The sequence below is a fragment of the Pelmatolapia mariae genome, linkage group LG17, assembly GCF_036321145.2.
Source record: "Pelmatolapia mariae isolate MD_Pm_ZW linkage group LG17, Pm_UMD_F_2, whole genome shotgun sequence".
Classification (NCBI taxonomy): domain Eukaryota; kingdom Metazoa; phylum Chordata; class Actinopteri; order Cichliformes; family Cichlidae; genus Pelmatolapia; species Pelmatolapia mariae.
In genome coordinates, this window is record NC_086242.1 from 33,759,135 (window position 1) to 33,782,810 (window position 23,676).

Below are 23,676 nucleotides of genomic sequence, written 5' to 3' on the forward strand. Positions count from 1 at the left end.
TCAATAAATCAGACCATTGATCAAAAAGCTGGGTGTGTGACTTTTAAAAATATAGTGCAAATAAAACAACACAAATAACATATTTTTGTATTATTTAATATCCAACATGAGCTCCTGAGTTGTGATTAGAGCGTTTCATCAGTAACTTTATCTTAATGTTGGTGGGGGGCGTATCCCTACGGTTTCTAGAATTTTGCCTACAGCCCTGTGGACATTTTCCCACATATTGCAGTTATATAAATTCCTTTTTAAGCAATATCCAAGAATGGCTGAAAAGCTGTATGAATTTTGACTTTTCTACCTTTCTGTTTGCGCTGGTGTTGAGAGTGAAGAACTCTTCCTTAAACCCTCCTTTCTCTTTAAACCGGGAGGGCGGGTGTTTGAAGGGGGAGTTGCCCGGTGTGTACTTGTGGCTGCTCCGACACTGCAGTCGCCTGCTTGTCGGACCGGACTGCGGATTACACGGGGGTGACCATTGGTGCTCGCTGGGGGTCAAAAATGGTGAAAATTACGACAGTGAAGACCAAGCCGTACACGGACCAGAAGCCCGGGACTAGCGGTCTGAGGAAGAGGGTGACGGTGTTTCAGCAGAACCAGCACTATGCGGAAAACTTCATCCAGAGCATTATCTCTGTCATCGAGCCTGCCGAGCGCCAGACGGCCACTCTGGTGGTGGGAGGGGATGGCAGGTTTTTCATGAAAGACGCTATTCAGCTGATCGTCCAGATTTCAGCTGCCAACGGGGTCAGTAGCAGAACGAAATATTGTTCACCTTTGCTGTCCTTGCTGTATGTGTGTGTGTAGCTCACTGAGTCTGTTCCTATAGAATAGCTTGTAAGCTAGCAGGCTCACATCAAGCTAGCGGTCAAGTATATCAGATGTATTCCTAAATAACTAGTCTGTTGACTAGTTTGACATTATTTGGTTAGTTTAAAAAATAAAAGTTTGCTACCTAGAAAGCTAGAGTAACTTAAGTAGCTTAATGCTAACCGAGAGAACGACCAAATGCTCAAAATATTTGCTGTCAGGTCATGTATTATTAACTTGCTAGCGTAAATGTACGTATTTAAACATGGATTACGTTCTGCATGTTAAAATGTTGCGAGAGGTGCTGTTCAGTTCTATATTAAATGGGTTCATGTAAAGTTATGCAATGCTTTAAAGTCAATGACTACAATTGGGGTTGGCTAATCAGCCATACGTGCTCTTACAAGCTGTCCTAACCACGAGAGACAGCGCTGAATCCTGAATGACATTCCTGCCTGTATCTGCGCCTTGATATTGGCCCCAGTTCATTCAAACTGTGTTTATGGAAAACTACTTGACTGTTCCATAAGGTCCAAAGCAGTCTGTGAACCTTTGGCACGTATCGCCATCCCCCCTCTGGATTTCCATGCACTGTCTCCGGTAGCCTGCTTGACCGTGGTGATCTTTTGGATAAAGTGCACGAAGGAGGTCGCTTGCATGTCAGACCCTTACCTCTGACATTTACACTCTGACTCGGCGTTTTTCAATCATTGGATATTTTTTTTAGGCTCTTGGTCCGTCTTGCCCAACTCTCTAAAAGGGAACAAAACGAGTTTAGATGTTGGGAAAGAAGGCACGATAAGCCAACGTTGTGGTGTTTCATTGAATGTGTGGTTACTGGCTGCCTCCACACTGATGTTACTCAAACGATTTTAGGCCATCGGGGGGCGTGGTCTGCAGCCGGTCATGTTGCTCTGTATCTTGTGCATAAATGAGAAATGCACAGTGAGAATGCATCAACATAATATTATCAAACCCTATTACCTTCTTATTTATTTGCAAGGTAACCTCATCACTCTCTGAGAGGACATATTCATTGTAGTCTAACCTTGATCTGTGACCTTCCTTCTCATTAGATGGCCTCTGTCCTTCTTGTAGCTAATGCAAAGAAGCATTGCTAAATGGAGGGTTCCTCTAATGAAAGTAGGTGTAAGTTGCACAAAGATGGCAAATCTTGGTTGGCATTTGTAATTTTGGGTCTATATTAGGAAATCTGGGTGAAATTGTATCATAAGTTACAGAGAGATGCACTACTGCCCGTGTGATTGCACAAAGCAAACCATTGTGTGGTTAAATAGACGGCGATAACGCCATGATTTCAAAACTATGAAAGGAGTCAAAATATAACCTATTCTGCAGCACTTGTAAAGCACTGGGCAGCAGGGCCAGCTCAGGTCATAATATAGCTGGCTATAAACAAATGTGATTTGTATGGTGGCCCTGAGAGGTCAAATGCACTGCAGCTTATAAACACAATACAAATCTAAAAAAAAATGCTGCAAAAGTACACAAAACACAATAGAAGTTGAATAAAAAAACGGCGGAGGTGACAGAAAACCGAAACATGTGAAGGAATGTACCGAGATGAACTTAAAAGAAGTTGAGGATTCATCTACAGTCAGGTCCATAAATATTGGGACATCGACACAATTCTAACATTTTTGGCTCCATACACAACCACAATGGATCCCAAATGAAACGAACAAGACGTGCTTTAACTGCAGACTGTCAGCTTTTATTTGAGGGTATTTACATCCAAATCAGGTGAACGGTGTAGGAATTACAACAGTTTGCAAATGTGCCTCCCACTTCTTAAGGGACCAAAAGTAATGGGACAGAATAAGAACCATAAATCAAACATCATTTTTTAATACTTGGTTGCAAATCCTTTACAGTTAATCACAGCCTGAAGTCTGGAACACATAGACATCACCAGACGCCGGGTTCCATCCCTGGTGATGCTCTGCCAGGCCTCTACTGCAACAGTCTTCAGTTCCTGCTTGTTCTTGGGGCATTTTACCTTCAGTTTTGTCTTCAGCAAGTGAAATACATGCTCAATCGGATTCAGGTCAGGTGATTGACTTGGCCATTGCAAAACAGTCCACTTCTTTCCCTTCAAAACCTCTTTGGTTGCTTTTGCAGTATGCTTTGGGTCGTTGTCCACCTGCACTGTGAAGCGCCGTCCAATGAGTTTTGAAGCATTTGTCTGAATATGAGCAGATAATATTGCACGAAACACTTCAGAATTCATTGTGCTGCTTTTGTCAGCAGTCACATCATCAATAAATACAAGAGAACCAGTTCCACTGGCAGCCATACATGCCCACGCCATGACACTTCCACCACAATGCTTCACTGATGAGGTGGTATGCTTAGGATCATGAGCAGTTCCTTTCCGTCTCCATACTCTTCTCTTTCCATCACTCTGCTACAAGTTAATCTTGGTCTCATCTGTCCATAGGATGCCATTCCAGAACTGTGAAGGCTTTTTTAGATGTCGTTTGGCGAACTAATCTGGCCTTCCTGTTTTTGGGTCTCACCAAAGGTTTACATCTTGTGGTGAACCCTCTGTATTCACACTGGTGGAGTCTTCTCTTGATTGTTGACTCTGACACACATACACCTACCTCCTGGAGAGTGTTCTTGATCTGGCCAACTGTTGTGAAGGGTTTTTTCTTCACCAGGGAAAGGATTCTTCGGTCATCCACCACAGTTGTTTTCCGTGGTCTCCCGGGTCTTTTGGTGTTGCTGAGCTCACCGGTGCGTTCCTTCTTTTTGAGGATGTTCCAAACAGTTGTTTTGGCCACGCCTAATGTTTTTGCTATCTCTCTGCTATCTCTCTGATAGTGTCAGAGTCAACAATCAAGAGAAGACTCCACCAGTGTTTTGTTTTTTCAGCCTAATGATGGCTTGCTTCACTGGTAGTGACAGCTCTTTGGATCTCATCCTGGCAGTTGATAGCAACAGGTTCCAAATGCAAACAGCACACTTGAAATGAACTCTGGACCTTTTATTTGTTCATTGTAATTGGGGTAATGAGGGAATAACACACACCTGGCCATGGAACAGCTTAGAAGCCAATTGTCCCATTACTTTTGGTCCCTTAAGAAGTGGGAGGCACATATACAAACTGTCGTAATTCCTACACCGTTCACCTGATTTGGATGTAAATACCCTCAAATAAAAGCTGACAGTCTGCAGTTAAAGCACATCTTGTTCGTTTCATTTGGAATCCATTGTGGTGGTGTATAGAGCCAAAAATGTTAGGATTGTGTCAATGTCCCAATATTTATGGACCTGACTGTATGTTGTGCTTTGGAAAAAAGACTCGAGCTAATGTCTTTAACTCGCATGATTCATTTAATACTGCATATATGTTTTCTATTAGGTGTTTAGAGCAACTTGTCATGCACATTGTCTCCTTTTAATCACTCCTGTGGTGTTTTGTGAACTTTTGCTGTGTTTTTTCCTATTTGCTGATATTTTCTTAAGTTGCAGTGTGTTTGACCTCTCAGGGCCACTGTAGATTTGCACTTACTGGATTTAAAACTTTGGTTTCACATATATAAATGCACACATATCTCTCACTTTGAGGGTCTTACAGGGACAAACTTTTACAGCCAGCTGAAAGCAGCAAATGGAACTCGTCAGCTCATCTTGCAGTTTTGTCAGACCTGAGTTTCATTATAGGGTAGACTCATCACTCATTAATAAACTGGTACACGGCTTGGGATTTCAGATTTGAATACCCTTAGTGTGTTAGAGGACCTAATATTGGCTGTAAGAGCCAGTCTGGTGCTACTCACAGCTGCTGTTCAGCTGATCTAACCACTTGGTATTGGGCAATACTATTGTAAAAAGTTTAATAACATAGTCCGGGGCGAGCCCATGCAAGCTCTTGCATGTAAACAAAATTTATAATGAAATATAAACTGCACAGCTACCCAGTATAATGGTGCAAAGATGGGTGAAATAAGTTCAAGCTGTCATCAATCAGCAGTGTTTTGGGTTAGCTCCAATAATGATTTGCAAAATCTGACATATTTAAAAACAAAAAAAAAAACCTGGAATAATTCAGGATGGATGTTGGAGGAAGGTGTGGATAACCTTCTCAAGGTTAGTCAATGGAAAAGGTGTTTAATTTAGTCTTTTGCATGGAGCATCAGTACCATTATTACTTGTACATTATGGTTGGAGGTGTGAACAAACACACACTTTTGCCTATGTCCATTAATTTGCGCGTGTGCATCTGTTCCTGCCTGCAGATAAATCACCTAGTGATTGGTCACAATGGCATCATGTCCACCCCAGCAGTCTCCTGTGTGATCCGCAAGATAAAAGCAGTGGGTGGCATCATCCTCACAGCCAGTCACAACCCCGGAGGCCCCAATGGAGACTTTGGCATCAAGTACAACATTTCCAGCGGAGGTGAGACGAGTGCACAGACCCACTGTTTCTCTAATCACTATAGTCCAAGTCATAGTTTGAGCACTGCTCAATGTTCCATATTTGGGCATTGCCTGGTTTCTAACCAGTGTTTAACTTTGTCCGTAGGACCTGCTCCAGAGGGCATCACAAATAAAATATTTGAGATCAGCAAAAGCCTGCAGGAGTATCACATCTGCCCAGACCTCAAAGTGGATTTGTCTAAGATTGGCAAGCAGACCTTTGAAGTGGACACTTTCAAGCCCTTCACAGGTAACAGACCCAGGGATGCAGAATCCTATCTTTAACTGAAAGATGAAAAATTTGTTAAATTAATACCAACGTCTTGAACTCTCTTCTCTTTGTAAACACATGTTCTAGTCTATTCAAATCTTGAATACATGTTGCTTTGTAATTTCATGTACTGCTGTGATTTGTGCCAGGACTTGTGTGCCAACTTTGCTTTTCCCTCTTAATTTATCTCAGTGGAGATTGTGGACTCAGTTGATGACTATGCAGAGATGCTAAGGGGGATCTTTGACTTTGCTGCATTGAAGGAGCTTCTTTCAGGAGCCAATCACATTAATGTCAGACTGGATGCCATGCATGGAGGTAGGGATGACCATGTATCAAATCGGTCATTCAAACAGTGGATGCTAGTTCCTAAATTGAATAAATTACCAACAGGCAACACAAACGGAAATAATCTTTGTGCGTCACAGTGTAAAGGAAAGTTTGTTCCGTTAGTGACCATGGCGACATGTGATGTCCTTTATTAATGGCGCTCTTACTCCCTCTAGTGGTTGGTCCTTATGTGAAGAAGATAGTGTGTGAAGAGCTGGGGTCTCCAGCAAACTCTGCAGTCAATTGTGTCCCCCAGGAAGACTTTGGTGGTCACCACCCTGACCCCAACTTGACCTATGCTGCTGACCTGGTCAAAACCATGAAAGGTGGAGAATATGACTTTGGAGCTGCATTTGATGGTGATGGTGTAAGTTCTTCAGCATTCCCCTAATAAAGGATCATTTAACAGCTGTATTGGCAAGAGCTGGGCGGCAGAGTTATGAAGTCTGGACCTGGATATCAATCTGTGATATTAGATCACTCAGAATGTATTTAATCTAATAAGTTTTCATTCAAAGTTTATATTTTCTTTATTACATGAGAGTCAATCAAAATTTTAGGCCTACTTCCCAGAGTGAGATTGAATTGAACTCATTTAAACTTTGGAACAGCACTTAATGTGGAATGTTTTTAGTTAGCTGTTTTCCTCGCCCTTCCTCCTGACAGCTATCGTGTTTCATGAAAGGAACAGACCAAATGCTTAACAGAAAGAAATAACAAGAAATATTTGGTCAACTTGTCTTCAAAATTATCAATATAATCTAAGAAATGTTTTACAAAAATTATATACTTTGGGATTTGAAGGGTTTTAAAAGCTTTTTTCAGGAAGTACTGACACTAAACCTATCTGCTGCCGATTACCAAATCAGAATCAGCATACTTTATTAATCCCTAAGGAAATTATGTGGGTTACAGTTGCTCCAGTACAGTAACATTAACAAAAACAGACTAGACTATTTAACAGTACAATATGTTAAGATATAAGGAATAGCACAATATACACAAATCACCAAATAATAAATATCCAGGGTTGACAGGTGTGATTATAAGAAAAAATATCAAGAAAATTGACAGCAACATTAGAAAAAGGGTAAGAAAAGGGTGTGTGCAAAAAGGATGTAACTATTGCAGTGTTTACAGTGTAAATGAGTAAAGTAATATCACAGCTCAGGATTGCCATCTTTTTGTCCCCTCTTCAGGATCGCAACATGGTGCTGGGTAAACATGGCTTCTTTGTGAACCCCTCGGACTCTGTGGCTGTCATTGCTGCCAACATCAAAAGCATCCCGTACTTCCAGAAGACCGGCGTCAAAGGACTGGCCCGTAGCATGCCTACCAGTGGAGCCTTGGACAAGTAAAAACCAAAACACGCATAGTTTTTATATTTTTGGGTAAATTGGAAAGAGTGCCAATCAGGAATCCTTTTTTTTTTCCTTATATGATGTAATCTGTGTGTTTCAGTGTGGCTAAAACGCTGCAGATGGACCTGTATGAGACTCCAACTGGCTGGAAGTTCTTTGGGAATTTGATGGATGCTGGTAAACTCTCTCTGTGTGGAGAGGAGAGCTTTGGCACTGGTGAGACTCGGTCATCACATTTTTCTTTTTTTAGCTGTGACACCAGTAAGAATTGCCCCTCACCCAATCACATCTCTCTATGCTAATAAACAGGCTCGGATCATATCCGTGAGAAGGACGGCTTGTGGGCGGTGCTTGCGTGGCTGTCAATCTTAGCCACCAGGAAACAGAGCGTGGAGGAGATAATGAAAGATCACTGGCAGAAGTTTGGCAGGAACTTTTTCACCAGGTCAGAGGAGATGCCTGCATTACGACTTATGAAATGAGAGTTTGAATCCTAAAAGATGAGGGTTTTTTTAAACACTGTTGACAGTGTTAAGAATTTTTAAACACCACTGTCAAAGCATTTTTAAAAACTCTGCTTGAGACAATGCAGAAATGGCGCCTTTCAGTGGCAAATTGGAGAAATACAGCACAAGTGGTGCAACAGTTATAATTAAACTTTCTTTACTTTTCTCTCTTCAGATTAAAAATGTGTCATTATTGAAAGTAGTTGAAAATGAGTTCCTATGTATATTTTTAAAATCTTGGTCTAACTTCACATCCAGGTACGACTACGAGGAAGTTGACTCAGATGCTGCCAATAAGATGATGAAGGATCTGGAGGCGGCAATGTCCGATCCATCCTTTAAAGGAAAGAAGTTCTCATCAGGCGATAAGACCTACGAGGTGGCCATCGCTGATAATTTTGCCTATACAGACCCTGTCGATGGGAGTGTTTCCAAAAACCAGGTGAGCAGCATGCAAGACAGACCCCCATTAATATTTGCAGTCCACAATTTACACAATATCCTGCAACAATGCTCTGCTTGCCTCATGTTTTAGAGTTGTTGTTTTTTTCCACTTCAGATGCTACTAAGAGTCTGTATCCAATTTAAAACAGAGATTCCGTATTAAAATCAGACCTGCTAATGATGCGTTTCAAAAGCTGGCAAAATACCTGATGAGGTCATACCCCTGTGCATACACACATGGAATAACTCCCACCTCGTACATTATATAACCACATGTTACTGCTCAGTCGATATTTGAATTTGTCACCATCTCTTACATCTTTGTTTCTGTTTCGCTCTCCCAGGGCCTCCGAATCATCTTCTCCGATGGTTCGAGGGTCATTTTCCGTCTCAGCGGTACAGGCAGTGCTGGAGCAACCATCAGGCTCTACATAGACAGCTACGAGAAGGACGCGCAGAAGATTTACCAGGATCCACAGGTGAGGACAGAGAGGAGTAATCCCAGCTGGTTGGATCCAGGGAGGAAAAAGATTAGACAATGAAGTCATCAGATAGGAAAATAAACAGTTACAAAGTTTTTTTTCTTTTTTCACAAATCTTTTTTTTGCGTGCGTGTGAATAATCGTTTAGGAGGGAGGGGAAAAAAGAAAGATATTTATAAAGGTTGTCACCCCATTATCCATCTATATCAGAGCAGTTTAATATTCACATGGGCTTTAGACCTTTTGGGTTGCTTGGAATGATCAGTAACGTGTACGATGGCCAGCTAGCACTGGGTGGAGCCCTCAACAAAAAAACAAAAACAAAACACAGTTTGAGAGATTCTATTCAGCATGGGAGATGAGATGATGGAGATGTTTGGCCAAGTTTTGACTTATGGCACCTTATCTCGACTTGTAAGAAAAAATGAAGAGTGCAAGTTCCAACTAGACACACTTCATAAAATAATTTTGAATGGTGCAGACAGGGAGGTGATGTAGTACAAGAAAGAAAAAGTTCTGCTCCAGCTCTTTATCCTTTTCAGCGCTTGGACACTATGAATGAACAGATAAGCAGAAACATACCGCTTCAGAATCAGAGCTTGACAGATAAATGGCCAGCAGGTTAATGGTTCAGTTGGCTGACTTTGGGTGGGTTTGATTTACACACCCATGGGGTGACCTCCTTTCTGTGTGGATTTAGAGAAGAAAAGAAAGTACCTCACACAAAACTGTGATACAAAAAGCGCTTATTTTATGAATCCGCTGCGCCGTGTTTTGTCACAGTTAATCGTGTTCGATGTTGGTCACGTTTTATAGATTCTTCTAATTTAATCGTTCTTAAAAAATAGTAGATTTAAGAATATAGAGTTGAGCCCTTGTTGGGCAAGGCCACACTTTTTGTAGTTTTGCCTCTGTAGACCACCGAAGTGGATTTGACATCAATCAGTAATCACTCTGTGATGACTGATTTCCAACTCACAAATAACTATATTGACAAGCAGTTTGATGGCCAGGTGAGGCCTGTTCAGAAGTTGATGATCATAATAAGGTTTACAAGTAGCTGCAAACCACTGGTGGTTGTTGTTTTTAAATTAGATTTGGATTGAGGACCATGAAGGTCAGAAAGTCTGCATAGTTTGGGGGAAAAAGTGGAGAGATGAAATCAAGATGATCTTTTACTACAATGATGGGAAGAGAAAAGTAAGGAGAAACGACTCATAATTCCGATGTTATGGCTGCCATTGGAACTGGATTACTAGTGCTTATTAATGATGTGACTGCTGATAGAAGTAGCAGGATGACTGTAGTCTCTGCTCAGATTCATTTAAAAGCTGCAAGCAGACAGAGCTTTGTGGTGCAAATGGATAACCGCCCAAAGCGTACTGCAAAAGCAACACAAGTTTCTCAAAGCAAAGAAACGTGATATTCTTCAATAGCCAAGTCAGTCACCTGATCACAAGACCGTGGTTTCCAGTTACTGAATAAAAGTAAATGTCTATCAGAATATCTCAGGAGAGGAAACTCAGAATTTGAAGATGTCTGAGGTATTAAAAACAATATTTAAATATAAAATTAAAGTAATTTGTCCACTTAAAACTGAGCTTCTTAAAAAGGGGCTTAGCAAATTTTGGACCAAACTAGTTTTATTTTGGCAGCTCTTCAGTTGGGCCTTGCTAGTTGACGTTTCTGCTCATAGCTCTGAAACTGGCGGCGTTTACGGCAGCTTGTCAGCAATACAGAACCAGTAGAAGCTGCTTTGTACTGAAGGACTTCTATAAACTGAATGACCTGAACAGGAAGTCCGACGTTCACTGTTCTTTATGTATCTCGTCTAGGCGATCCTGGCTCCTCTGGTAGACATCGCCCTCAAGCTCTCCCAGCTCCACGAGAGGACTGGACGCACCGGCCCGACTGTGATCACATGATTCCGTTGCCACACTGCCTCCGCTCATGCTCAGCAACAGGATACCGACACTCTGTCTGGGGTGACGCTGCCCTTGAATGCTGTCTTGGCTTCAGTTTCTGGCTCTTTTTAAAGAAATAGAGCTGGACAATAACATGCAGGGTGAATACATGAGCAGCTCTTAATTTTTACTTAAAGTCATCCATTTCCTTTCTCTAATGCTAGTACCCAGTGAGCTTTAATGGTGTTTTCTTTGAAATGTTGGTGAACATCTGCCTGAGGGTTCTGATCTTGTCCTGTAAGCTTAAAATGACATAAATGCATTAGCTTATGTTCCAACGTTATGAAGAAAAGATTGGACTTTAGAAACAAGTTTGCTAGCTTCAGTAACATGCTCTGTGTTCATTTCAAGAAAAAATGTGCTTCATGTAATGTCAGGAATAATAATGTTATTGTCCTGCTCTGTTCCTAAACTGTATATCATAAAACTGAAAAAGTGCCAAACTGACCATAGTTCAGCAATTAGGGGAAACCTCACCCCTTTCCCTCCACTCCCCACCCCCATACTGACCTGGTGCCTTCTCCTCCTCCTGATTTCCAAAACCACCAAATTAGCCTAATGGGATACACCAAACCAGTTACTGTCAAACCAACACGTCCACCAGTGAATAAAAGAACCTTACATAAAAGGACTGTAGTCCTGTTTCTTTGTTCCGTTTTTTTAAATATTTGTCTAATAAATTCTTGTCATTCATTAGTCTGTCATATTCTCACAAATATGGAGCGGCACTGTACCTTTTCTTCTTGAAAACAGCAGGTATTTAGAGAAGTGGTAACTGCACAGAAACAGATTAAGAAAACAAAGCATTCAAAAGGCAAATGTGAAAGTGTGTGTGCGTGTGTGTAGGGTTGTTTAGTGATTGCTTTTTGTTCAGTTTGAAAGTTATTCTATGTAAATGCTGAGATCTTTTCCAGCAGAGCGCGAGCCAAACTGTAGGACGAGCCTGAAGTGCTTCCAAGACGACGATGCCTCTCCAAAGACATTCCTGAGGAAAGCGAAGTATAAACTGATGCGTTCTCTCCCTCCCTCGCAAGTCTTCTTGTTTTAGCAATGGTCTCTGTAATCCTGCCAATTAGTTATAGTGTCAGGAAGTTAAAGGATCCAAAACTATGTAACGGCAAATGGAATTTTTTTTTTTTTTTTTTTTTTTAGGGGGGGTGTAGATCAGGAGAAGTTAGGTACTGTATTAGTGGGAACTTTGTCCTCTTTACATGATACACATTTGAAGTTGGTGGCATTCCTCTTCATTCTAAGCACAAACAGCTCTACCTGTTTGCACAAATGCCTCCAAAGCCTATAGCAAGTAATTAAAGTTCCTGAGCTGGACTTAACTGTCCAATCAAGTTGTATTTTCTTGCGGCTATCTAAAGAGTTTCTTGTTTGATGACATTATGTTACAACTGACTGTTAATATACATTTCCTGCGATTTTTTTTTTTTATGTTATTTTTTAAGGCTTTAAAACATTTCACATGGCGCTGTTTTCTATTAAGAGCCATTTCTGAATAAATGTTTCAAATCTTTCATCTCTTGTTTACGTTAAGATTGCAGATAGGGGGTTTTAAGGCTGATTGCTGGTCTTCAAAGGTACGTTTGGGACGTATAACTGCCCTAAACAGTTCCTCTCCATCCCCTTAGGAGTCGCAGTAACTGGGTGGAAACTTTTTCATGCTGCATTGTTCAGACCCTGTCAGGCTGACATAGCGCAAAGCATAATGTGTTCCTCTTGTTTGGCTCATAATGGCTTACAGGCTCTATTTGGATTGGCTGTCATTACATCAGGTAATCGCAATAAGGCTTACATTAAGCTGACCTGGTCCAAAGCTATTAGATATCCAAATGGCTTTCTCTGGAGCTGGCATGGTGCCGTGTGGGTTTTTTTTCTAAGAGCAGCCTGTTCATTGCTTTCATACAAGAAGAAGGGCGAGGTGGCAGACAAAGACACCATTCTCAAGGGCTTTTCGCTCTCTAGTCATGTTAAAGTATTTGAAGTAAAGTAAAAAATAGTTTTAGTAAAACTTAAATTCAAGAACTGACCTTCGTTTTCAAGGTAGTTTGAGAATGCTGCAGGTTAGTATGCTGAATGTTAGCAGAATTATATCATAATAAGATTCTGAGGTACTTTTGACTGTAATGTGCAAAAATGAGCAGCTTTTCTGCTGCACTCTGTGTAATGCATACATGGCATGGTGATGCTTTGGTTAGCACCATCACCTCGCAACAAGAAGATCATGGGTTTGAATCCTCAGGGTGACTGGGACCAATCTGTGTGGAGTTTGCATCTTCTCCCGGTGCCTACGTGGGCTCTCTCCTCCTAAAGATGAAGCATTTGTTGGAGATCTGATTGTGAAATCTGCCTTTTGTTTTAAATTGTCTCTTTTTTGCCACCACCCTGTAACAAAAAACACATTTCTTCCTATTTTTTTGTTGAGTCTTCAAAAAATGCCAAAGATAACACAGACATTGCAGTAGATGAGTAGTATCTGAAAGTAATGTCTTTAAAAATCAGGGAAAAACATCCAGCAAAAGTCTGATGGGACCTGAGAGAGGCATCTGGCCCTTCAGTTGATCAATTTATTAAGCATCATCAGACTTGGTCTCAGTGGAAGGGTGGCTGTCATATATACAATTATCCCAGTCCCCAAGAAATGGACTGGTTCTTATATGGCACTTTTCTACTCTATCTGAGCACTCAAAGCACTTTATACAACTAATTCATTCACCCTATTACACCCATTCACACAAGCACTTTTTTTCCCCTAAACTGTTAGTGCCTATCTAACATTCATACACATTCACACTCTGATGGATGCATCGGAGATCAACATGGGGTTAGTATCTTGCCCAAGGATATTTGGCAGGCAGACTGGGATTGAACCACCAACCTTCCGGTCAGTAGCTGACCTGCTCTACCACCTGTAGCTACAGCTACAGCTCAAACCCTCTACCACTGGGTTAAAAGACCACAGGCCTGTTGCCCAGATGTCTCTAGTCATGAAATCTTTTGAGAGATTGGTTGTGACCTAGATGCAGGACATCACATGTCCCCTGCTGGACCCCCTGCAATTTACCTGCCGGTCCAACGGTTCGGTGGATGATGTCAACATAGTGTTGCACTACATCCTGCAACACCATGACTGCCCTGGCACAAATGCTAGAATTCTGTTTATAGACTTCACTTCAGCTCTTACCACCATCATCCCTCAAGTCTTCCACTCCTAGCCTCCATCTGTCAGTGGATCACAAACTTACTGACAGACAGGAAGCAGGTGACATGACGGTTATCAAACTCATCAAGGATGGCGATGAGTCTGCATACAAACATGGGGTTGAACAGCTGGTCCTGTGGTGCAATCGGAACAACCTAGAGCTCAATATGCTCAACACTGTAGAGATGACAATGGATTTCAGGAGGAACCTTCCTCCATCCAGAAGTGGTCACCCAATATAGACACAATCATCAAAAAGGCCCAGCAGAGGATGTTCAACCTGCCTCAGGAGATCTTCAACAATCCAGCCTGTTCTCTGCTCATCCATCCCTGTATGGTTCAGATCAGCCACCAAACAGGACAAGAACAGACGACCATGAACAGTGAGGTCTGGAGAAAAAATTCACTGGTGCTGACTTCCCCTCAATTCAGGATTTGTATAAATCCAGAATACAGAAACAAGCAGGTAACATCAGTGCAAGCCCCATCACACCCCGTTCCAAGTCCTCCCCTCTGGTCGCCACTGCAGAGCACTGTACAGCAAAGCAAGCAGATATCTGTACAGTGTTTTTCCACGGGTAGTCACTCTGATGGACACTAATGACACTCACACAGTGTCTGTACCTAAAATATCCACCACCAAAGTGTACTGTATATACTGTTTTGTTTTATCTTATCTTATCCATCCATCCATCCAGCTCAGTTCCTTGTGTATGTGTAGACATACTTGGTCAATAAAGCTGATTGTCGTTATTATATTTTAAATCTGCTGATGCTGTATCTAAAAATTTAATACCCATTACACTGAATACAACAACTGAAGAAATGTAAAATTTCAAGACGTTTTCAACACCAATCCTTCCATGTCTGTGTCTGTGCACATGTTACTGTATGGCTCATTGCATATGAACTGCATTTGCATTCTGTGTGCTCTGTTTATATGCATTTTAAGGTGGATTTGTGTGCACTTGCTGTACCTGCATTGTGCATCTTGCTTTTGTTTTCATTTGGTACAAAGAGCAGATGAATGTTACTTCTCATAAAAACACGTCCTTCCATGGCTACTGTGGAGCATCTCTCATGTGCTGGCCTTCTTTTTAATTACTCACTGTATAGCAATAAGCAAAAAACAAAAAATCAGCACAAAACCCCCCCAGCTCAGAATAGGCGTGGTTCAAAAGACCTTTGAAGGTATTCTGTGGTCTCAGGATCCAAGACCACGGAAACAGATGACCCAGTTTTGAACCACATCTGCCCGTTATAGGCCCTTTAAGCAATGAGCAGAGGTTAGGATGGGCACTTTGATCTGTCTTTTGCTCATGCTGTTCCATTGGTTCCACAGTCCCAATGAAAAGTCTTTGCTCTACTTATATAATGTAAATGACACTATATTGTATATTATATATTTTTAATCTAAAGACTGGAAATAAATAGAGTGTGTTTTTATTTGATGTGCTAGTTCATTTTCTAGATGTGAACAAGTTTGAGCTCAGTGTGTGATTTTAAAAATGTCTTAGACACCCTAAAAAAATGGCATTGATGGATGTAGAGGCACCGCATGAGTCATCGCCATCTTTACACTCTCAACTTTCCGGGTGTGGAGCTGAAGTGTACAGGATGATGTGTGAGGCTATAAAAACTGGGACAAGATGAGTTCTGACCACACAGTTTTACCAAACATTGCACGGAGCCTGGATTTGGTCCAGTTAGAATCCCTTCCAACTCTTCCTCTGGCTCTGCAGGCAATAAGTCAACAAATACTCCAGGAGACACCACACTTATGCGGCCCATTGTCCTGTGGAGTGTGTGTTTGATGAAAGGGCTATGGGGGAACCATGTCAGAATTTAAGATGAAAGAAACGTGGGTGCTGAGGCCTTACCACAAATCAACAAGCTAAAATTTACCGTTGCAGACGAGACAAAAAAAAGTCATTCTCGCATCGCTCCATTTATTCCCACTCCATACACAAATACAAACAAAACAAAGAAGATGTACACAACAATCAGCTGCAGCCCTTTACTGGCCTGCTCACTGAAACTTCACATAATTTAGGACTTTGTAGAGACAGGAAAAGGACAATAAAGCGTTGCCTTGGCACCGTTGCATACACTGACCTATTTCCTTGAGTTTATCTTGCAGGAAATTTGATATCTTTGCAGTTCCTAATTGTATATCACAAAGGTGCTGCCTGCTCACAGTGAAGAACTGACAGAGGGAAAGAGGCCCCTGCATGATGCATGCTGTTGTATCAGCACAGATTGTAGTGTGTTCCTTATGAAGTTACATTTTGTTTTGGGGGGTTGGTGGGGTGAACAGACGACGCAGTGAGGCCAGACAGTCTGTCAGCTGTTTAAAGATGTCTAAACTGTGGTGAAAACTGTCCTCAGTTATCTGCCGCTCGAAGAATGCGCAAAGTGCTAACACATTTTCAGCGTTATTGCAAGGAACGTCAAGTAAAAGTGCATGCTGTTAGTGTTATTAGGATATAAAGAAAGAGAGAACATAGTGAGAAGATGTAGGAAGGCCATTTTAAGGCCTATCATTATTGCCATCATCAACTTTCATGCTCTTTTATTGACTGAGACATCATCGCCTGGTTTTTAACAAAGAGCCTCCCTGTCCGACTGCTGTGGCCACAGCAGAAAGCCCAAGGGATCTGCTCTTCAAAGAGCCCTTTAGAACCCCGCTCCACTCCGACATGAAAGTTAGAGGATTTCAGCATGCATGGTTGCAATTTTAATAATCTTGTCCTGCTTTGGTCAAAATGAAGTCGACAGACATCAGGCAAAAAGAAAAACAGGCCAATATCAGATGTAAACTCACTACTTGGCCAGTGCAATAGTGAGGTCTTCCCCCCTCCAAAGCCTCCTCCACCCCGCCAAGTCTCCCTACTGTGGAGAAAACCTAAACACTCATCCGGTTGCTTAAACTGAAAATCTCAAAAGGTGCTTCGCAGAGGGGGAAACGGGGTTTACAGATGATACACGTCACCTCACACTTTTCTGCAGACTGCAATCAGTCATGCCCAATTTCTTCTGGTTTGACAGTTATTTAGGGTTATTTAGTTTGAATTTGCTCTCCGTGTGATATCGCTGGAGAACAAAAGCCCTTTGTTGCTTATGTGAAATCATGCAGATGCAATAAAGGTCTTGGTTCCCAAGACGATCCACCAGAAGTTCTCAAAGTGGCAACCTGACATATTTCAGTGTCTGAAAGTCACCACTCCTTCACCATGAATTTACTTAAGCACAAGTATATCTTTAAAAGAAAATTCCCTCTTGCCAGCTTTAAACTCGGGTATGAAAGACTTCTTACATGTAACGTGTTAAAGTGCAGCTGAACACTCATTTGTCATGAATTGCCATATTTATTTACATGAACTGACCGCAGCCCTGGTTTCGATCAGAGGATCAGGCAGCTGTTTCAGTCGGCTGCTTTATATCTCTCAACCATCGTAATCAATGTATTCCTAATTTCCTCAGCTACTCCAGTAGTTGCAGACCAAGGATACTGCAAAAGTGTGCTGATATACAATCCACAGCATTAAAGAAATTTAACACAGAACAGTCTTGAGAGAGCTTAAAGTTTCTGGATTTGCTTGTTTGTGAGTATTTGATGGTTTTAACTGAAACTGCATTTAATCTGTCATTTCAAGAGAGACTTGAGAACAATAACAATTACAAGAATGCAGCTAGCAGATGGAAATAACATAAATAAATAATACAAGAAATTAATAAAAACAGTTGCAGGAATCATAAAGCGTGCAACAATGACGCTTTGAGAACACCAAGGGGGTGTAATTCATTTTAGGACAGCTTACAATTCATCCCATTTCAAGTTTAAGGTAACTGAAAACAGTTTTTCCAGTGTCAGGGGATATCTCAGGTTAAACATGAAGACTGGCTACATCCTGGTTTTGTAGTTGGAAAAAGACAGCAATCTTTCAATTCGAGACAAGAATCTTGTTTATTTAAAGGTGTTCAGTATAAGTCAGTCAAATTAAATCCCCAGGTACTTGTAAGGATCAGCAATTAAAGTTTTGGCTACAGAGTGAACAGGGTCACACAGTGGAGAATAATGTGTCTAAAGGGCACTTGTCATACTAACTGCCAGCTCCATGTTTTTAATTGTCAGGTTCTGCTGGAGTATCTTTGTGTGCTTAACAATTCCAAACAATCCTTATTTGTCACACTGGGCCTCTGTGCAGCCACTCAGTTCGCCCACTGACTGAAACAGACCTTTTTAGCTCCATTTCACCTATCTTTAAATTTGACTGACTGCCTCTTGTAGACAGAAGGTTTGAAAAGCATGTGGGTGGGGCTTCTGTTCCCACAACCATTTCTGTGAGCCTGAGATGGCCATATTAGGGATATCTACCTGAAGATGAGCATTTAGGGAAGTCTGAACCCCTGAGAGCTTTTGGCTCATATGGGTTACTTTGCACATATGATGAGATTATTATTGAAACTTTGTTCATGTTTAATGTGATCCATCTATTACTATAACAGATTAAATAATAATAATAATAAAAGCAGACCAAGTCAGCTTTAAGGACTTTAGTTAATTTTCTTGTGTCTGTTTCTGTTTATTTGTGTGTTTTCTATTTTGCAGTGCACTGCCCTCTTAGGGCCACTGTACAGACCACTGAATGCACCAGGGTTTACAGTGGGTTAGAAGAGTGTTATCCCTGTACTCTGGGATGACTTTGAGTCCATATGGGTTTAAGAAAGGGAAAGAGGATCATGAGACAGGCATGGACCATGTTCTGGACTCTTGGAGCTGACAAAGAGCAGGGATAACTGTACAGGGTAAAGTACTGCTGCTTGCGAGCAACCCACTTCATGTTCGTCTCTCGAGTCTGGCAAATAATTCAGTGTCAAGCATTATTTATGCACACTGTTCCTTTATTCTGTAACAGCTAAATCAAAACATACCTCAGAGAGGATGCTGTTTCCCTCTAATGAGCAGAGGTGGGTCGCTGCACTGGCGAACCGGAGATACTAAATTGCTACCATTCTTTTCCTGCTCCCCAAAATGGCTTTCAAAATCCTCCGTGTACACACACACACACACACACACACACACACACACACACACACACACACACACACACACACCTGCAGAGACAATGCATGTGTCAGAATCCAGAAGTCAGCAGAGTGAAATTAAACAGGATGTGGATTTACAGAGGAGAAGTGAATTTGGTCAGGCATATTGTAAACGTCTGAATAGTTATACTGAGGTGTGTGTGTGTGTGTGTGTGTGTGTGTGTGTGTGCGTGTGTGTGTGTGTGTGTGTGTGTGTGTGTGTGTGTGTGTGTGTGTGTGTGTGTGCAGCCAGGCACAAGAGAACATTGTCTTTTCATTCTTTTTGTAACTTTCCAGCTTTCATCTGTTTTTATACACTTAATGCATGTAAAATGAGTTAAACATTTGCATATGTTTTTTTTTAGTACGTTACATTATTCATCTAATTAAAAATATTAAAGAAAAACTATACTGAACAGCACCAGATGGATCATTATCAGTTAATACAGAGAGATCAGTTAAGCTCCATTTGCAGTTTCTTAAATCACATTAATTTGATCTTCTATAGAGTTAGCTCACAGGAAACAGGAAGTGGTGTTCGTTTAAAAAAAAAAAGACTTCAAAAATTGTGAAGGGGCTACACTTTGTTGGAAAACCTAACCGTTCCCTTAAACATCATTAGTGCAATAAAGCACATTCATAAGGCTAACTTCGGTTCACACTCCTTGAATTTCTTATAAGTGTATTTAGCGTGTATTTTTTTTCATTAGAGAATATTTTCCTTCTTGTAACCACTGGACCTTATAAATCATGTGTACCAGTGACAGCTCGAACAAAAAGGCTGTTTAGTGCCTCTCAGCCTGCAGGGAACTGAGAAGCTTTCTTTGGTTATTTAATTACCTCCACCAAAGAAGTTAAGGGATTGGTTTGGTTTGGTTGCACTAAAAAAAAATTTGCATGAAAAAAAATTTTCATGCAAAAAAAATTTGCATGAAATTTTTTTTTACCAAAGCAGCAGCCGATCTGGATCTGTTTACACGTGGCTTAGATGGAATGCTGTCTTCTTTTAATTGTTGATTTTTTTTTTATCAATTGCTATACTTTATTTATCTGGAAAAGCCCCAAATTGTACATAACAAATATAAAATGGGTCAATATTAAAAAACTATGCAACCAATATGCAAATTTTAAAAAAGAACAACAAATACGTTCGTTTTTAAGTTTATAGGATGCACTTTATAGTTAGATATAAACAGCTGCACATATAAATTCAGTTGTCGTGAATTTTACGGCAGAGATTTGAATCACTGATCTCTTCTATTAAGCGTCTTAGTGATAAAGTAAAGCAGGAAGCACAAATGCGGGGTCTCCATCTAAAAACTGAATACTCCTCAAATATTTCACTCACAGATGAAAAAAAAAACATGAGGTAGACTCTGACCGCCCTCTGGACAGTTCCTGTAGTGCACGCACGATGGCGACACTTGGCTAATCAGAGCCATGTGGCTTCTGTGGGCACAACTTCTCCCGATGAAGTTTGCTGGAAGGATTGCGCTCAGTCGGAGAGGGAGAGAGAGACAGACTGAGAGGAGGCAAAGCGGAGCTGGGCTCGAGCGAAGAGGAAAGGCACAGAAGCCAGGACAGACGGAGACAGCTTTCTTCAAGAAGCACCAATTTGTTTTCATCCTAGGGAGAGTTTTGGTGGGCTTTGAAAAAGCTGCTGAAACGACTTAGAACTGATCAAAACGCCGAGCTTAGAGTGGTTATTATTATTATTGTTGGGGTTATATTACTTTTTGGAGGGGGACGGACTCGAAATTGATTATTGTGTGTGGTGGATGTGAAAAGCGTGCAAAGGTTTAACACACAACCGAAGGAATGTATCTAAACCGGGCAGCGGCGAACCAGCGACTCTGGAGATGTCCACCATGCGCGCTCTGGATCGCCCTGCTCCTCCAAAGTGTCCTGGACCTGAGCGCGTCTGGTGAGTCTCCCAAAACTTTTTTTCCTTAGCCTTCACTTCTAAAATCATCCATTTTCCACTCTCCTCTCCTCACATTCAACTTTCTAATCTGTCAGCCTTGACGAAAAACTCCTGCAAGGGCTTCCAACATGTTCCCAACGCGCTCCGCAGCGGCGTTGCGCTTCTTTTATTTTAACGTGCTGTAAAGACGGTTCAAGCCATCCATCCCCATGTTTACATTTTGCTTGTATATTTAAGGCCGACTTTTTTGTCTGTGGCTCCTGAAATCATCTGTTAAGTGACCCCATACTCTCTTCTCATGCAAATGATCTTTGGTTTTTTAGATTATCGTCCCATTGTCATTCTCAAGGCTCGGCACGGGGAAATACTCCACTCCAGTGGCGGACAATAGGGGGGCTCTTAACGAGTCAGCTGGATGCCCATTGTGCCCACTCTAACCACGCCCCTCACAAATCTGAGAGTTAAAGATAAGGAATGTGTGAAGGTCTATTTAAAAGGCAAACAACCACTGCATGTAGTGTTAGGTTTGGTTGATGGCGGAGGGGTTATCGCTGATTAGGCAGTAAGATGGGGATGCATGCATGGGCTCCAGAAGCCTGTGGCCTCTTGGAAACATGATTAGGTTTACGCATACGTGTATCCTGCAAAACAGACATTTAAATAACTCTTTATTATAGTTTATTTGTGTGTCCAGACTCTCACAGAGCCATGTGTGCCTGTGCTGTGCTGGCATCTTAAAGTTAAAGATGACCTGATAGCAAATGCGAGTGGCCTGTGGCTGATTCACATAAGTGTGATTGAACTGAGTTTGAATTGAGTTTGAATTGTTTACGAAGCTGCTCCTGGAAGGCATTTTCCTCCTTTGTCCTGGCTTTTAAGTGTTTATAGTGTATGAAACAATCCTCCCCATCCAGACCAGTGGTGATGAATTGTCTCCGGAAAGTTTTTCGGGGTTTGCTTGGATTATCCCCGTCCTCCATAAATGCCTTTTCAACTGTTATTTACAGTGAAGGTGTGCAGCATTTCCTGTATTGGGCGTCAAGCATTTCACCAAGGCCTGTCTTTTTTCTCTCTCTCTCTTCCCTCTCTGTATCCTCAGTCCTCTCTTTTTTTTTGCTCTGAGGCAGGGAGGAATGTTAATTCACATTACTTAAGTGGATGAGTTAGCTATAACTTATTCCTCAAATGGAGTTTAATGGTTGAATATGAAGTGGAGAGGAGCCAAACCCCCTGGTCCTTTAGGTACTTCATATCTGGAAAGAGACAAGTGGAAAAGACTGTGTTTCCCACCCACCCACATACGATCCAGAGGGGAAAATACTCTGAAAATTAAGTTTCAAATGCTAATACTGTTTTCCATGAAGAAAACTCCCATGGCACCCTCTTCAACTAATATCATCTATAAACAAAAAAGCTTCAGTCTCCTTTTCTCCCAGAGATAATCGGCAGCTGCTGCTTCCAGTGACTTTCATTCTGATTTTCTCTCTCCATTCAAATGAATGTCACTTTATGATGAAACTTACTGGTGTGCTGCACATTAATGACACTCATTTACAAGCTTTTTTTTTTTATCCCTTAATCACAGCAGCTCCAGGATATGTTTGTGGACAATGCTGTCTTTTTCGGCAGTTCGCTGTAATGGGGAGAGTCAGAGAGGAACAACAGTGCGGTTTCACTGTAATCAAATGTTAAGACAATAATTCCGGACAAAGTGATCAGGGGCTGTACTGTGGTTGCAACTGAGCAAACGGGACAAAGAGGAATCTTTAAAGTGTGGTCGTTGTTGTCTTTATTTGCCACCGTCTGGTGCGCTGGGCAGGCTGTGTGCTTCCATTGAAGAGGTCGGAGGTCACAAGTCTGTCACTGTGGTTTAAATGCGAGCATTTCCAGGAAAGGTCAGGCGTTTCCCCGGCCGCAGGGAAGGATTTTGTTTTATATGGTGGACATGCAAAAGGGTGTGCAAATTAGCGGTTAAAAATCTGTGCACCCTTTCAGAAAATATTTTAAACCTAAGGAAATACTTTCTTCGTTTGCAGGATTAGAAAATGTCAGTTAATGTACACCATTGGCTGATTGTAGGAAATTTGATGATTTTCCCCGTGCATTCCCTCTACTTGCCAAAAGCAGTTTAGGCATCACTATCAGCCCTCAGGGTGCTAAAACCAATGGAATTATGTGGAACAGATCGTGAGATTTTATTCTTATAGGCACTGCTTCACTTGTAAATCACAAATGTTACTGCCATGCATTTGTGCAGAGTGGGGGACAAAAAAAAAGCCCACCTAAAGTTTAATGGGGCTTTTTATTTTTTGTCCAAACATGATTTTATTTTATTTATTTATTTATTTATTTTTGCTGTGCCAGCAGGGCTTTTTTTTTTGTTTGAATCACCTGAGTTTGAACCTGGGTGGAACCGCGTGGAAATCAGATTTTAGCTAAAAGCAGCCATGCTAAAAAGTCCCACTTTTTTATTTAAACATCGAGATAAGCACTGCATGTTCATCTGTCAGCTCAGTGATAATCTTATGACAAATTCCTAAAACCGAATGGACAAAAAATGTTTTAAATCCATGTAAACTGTGTAAATGTTCCTGAATGTGGGACATTCACCTCTGGGCATGAAAAGGTCCAGTGCAGGGCAGGGACTATGGGAAATGTGTTTAGAATTGCATTTAGCCGTTTAATAACACTTGGGAAGGCTATAAATCATGCCGGGTGGAACTGACGCGGTACAGTTTTCAGCGGGACACACTGTTGACAATAAAGGCACTTCACCCCTGGAAAATCCAATTGGTCTTACAGGCTGAAGTGTGTAGGAGCTTGTCCTGGTGCGTCTGCCACTG

At 41.4% G+C, this 23,676-nt stretch overlaps 2 protein-coding genes across 4 annotated transcripts in view; both read left to right on the forward strand.

Moving 5' to 3' along the window:
- Positions 1 to 397: 397 nt before the first annotated feature.
- Positions 398 to 11,241, forward strand: pgm1 (phosphoglucomutase 1). 2 transcript variants are annotated; one of them, XM_063460440.1, is made up of 12 exons: positions 398 to 744; positions 5,073 to 5,098; positions 5,156 to 5,235; positions 5,362 to 5,505; positions 5,719 to 5,844; positions 6,033 to 6,223; positions 7,056 to 7,210; positions 7,318 to 7,433; positions 7,527 to 7,662; positions 7,982 to 8,165; positions 8,512 to 8,646; positions 10,485 to 11,241. In XM_063460440.1, the coding sequence occupies exons 1-12, from the start codon at positions 499 to 501 to the stop codon at positions 10,572 to 10,574; spliced, it is 1,629 nt and encodes a 542-aa protein (XP_063316510.1). In that variant the 5' UTR covers positions 398 to 498; the 3' UTR covers positions 10,575 to 11,241. The 2 variants fall into 2 exon arrangements, with proteins under 2 accessions (XP_063316510.1, XP_063316509.1); XM_063460439.1 differs by having other exon boundaries at positions 5,073 to 5,235.
- Positions 11,242 to 20,423: 9,182 nt separating this feature from the next.
- ror1 (receptor tyrosine kinase-like orphan receptor 1) overlaps positions 20,424 to 23,676 on the forward strand; it is a 128,211-nt gene continuing 124,958 nt past the window's right edge. For both annotated transcript variants that reach the window (XM_063460344.1, XM_063460345.1), the window contains exon 1: positions 20,424 to 20,833. In XM_063460344.1, the coding sequence (XP_063316414.1) occupies positions 20,728 to 20,833 (106 nt within the window). In that variant the 5' untranslated portion in view covers positions 20,424 to 20,727. The remainder of the gene's footprint in view (positions 20,834 to 23,676) is intronic.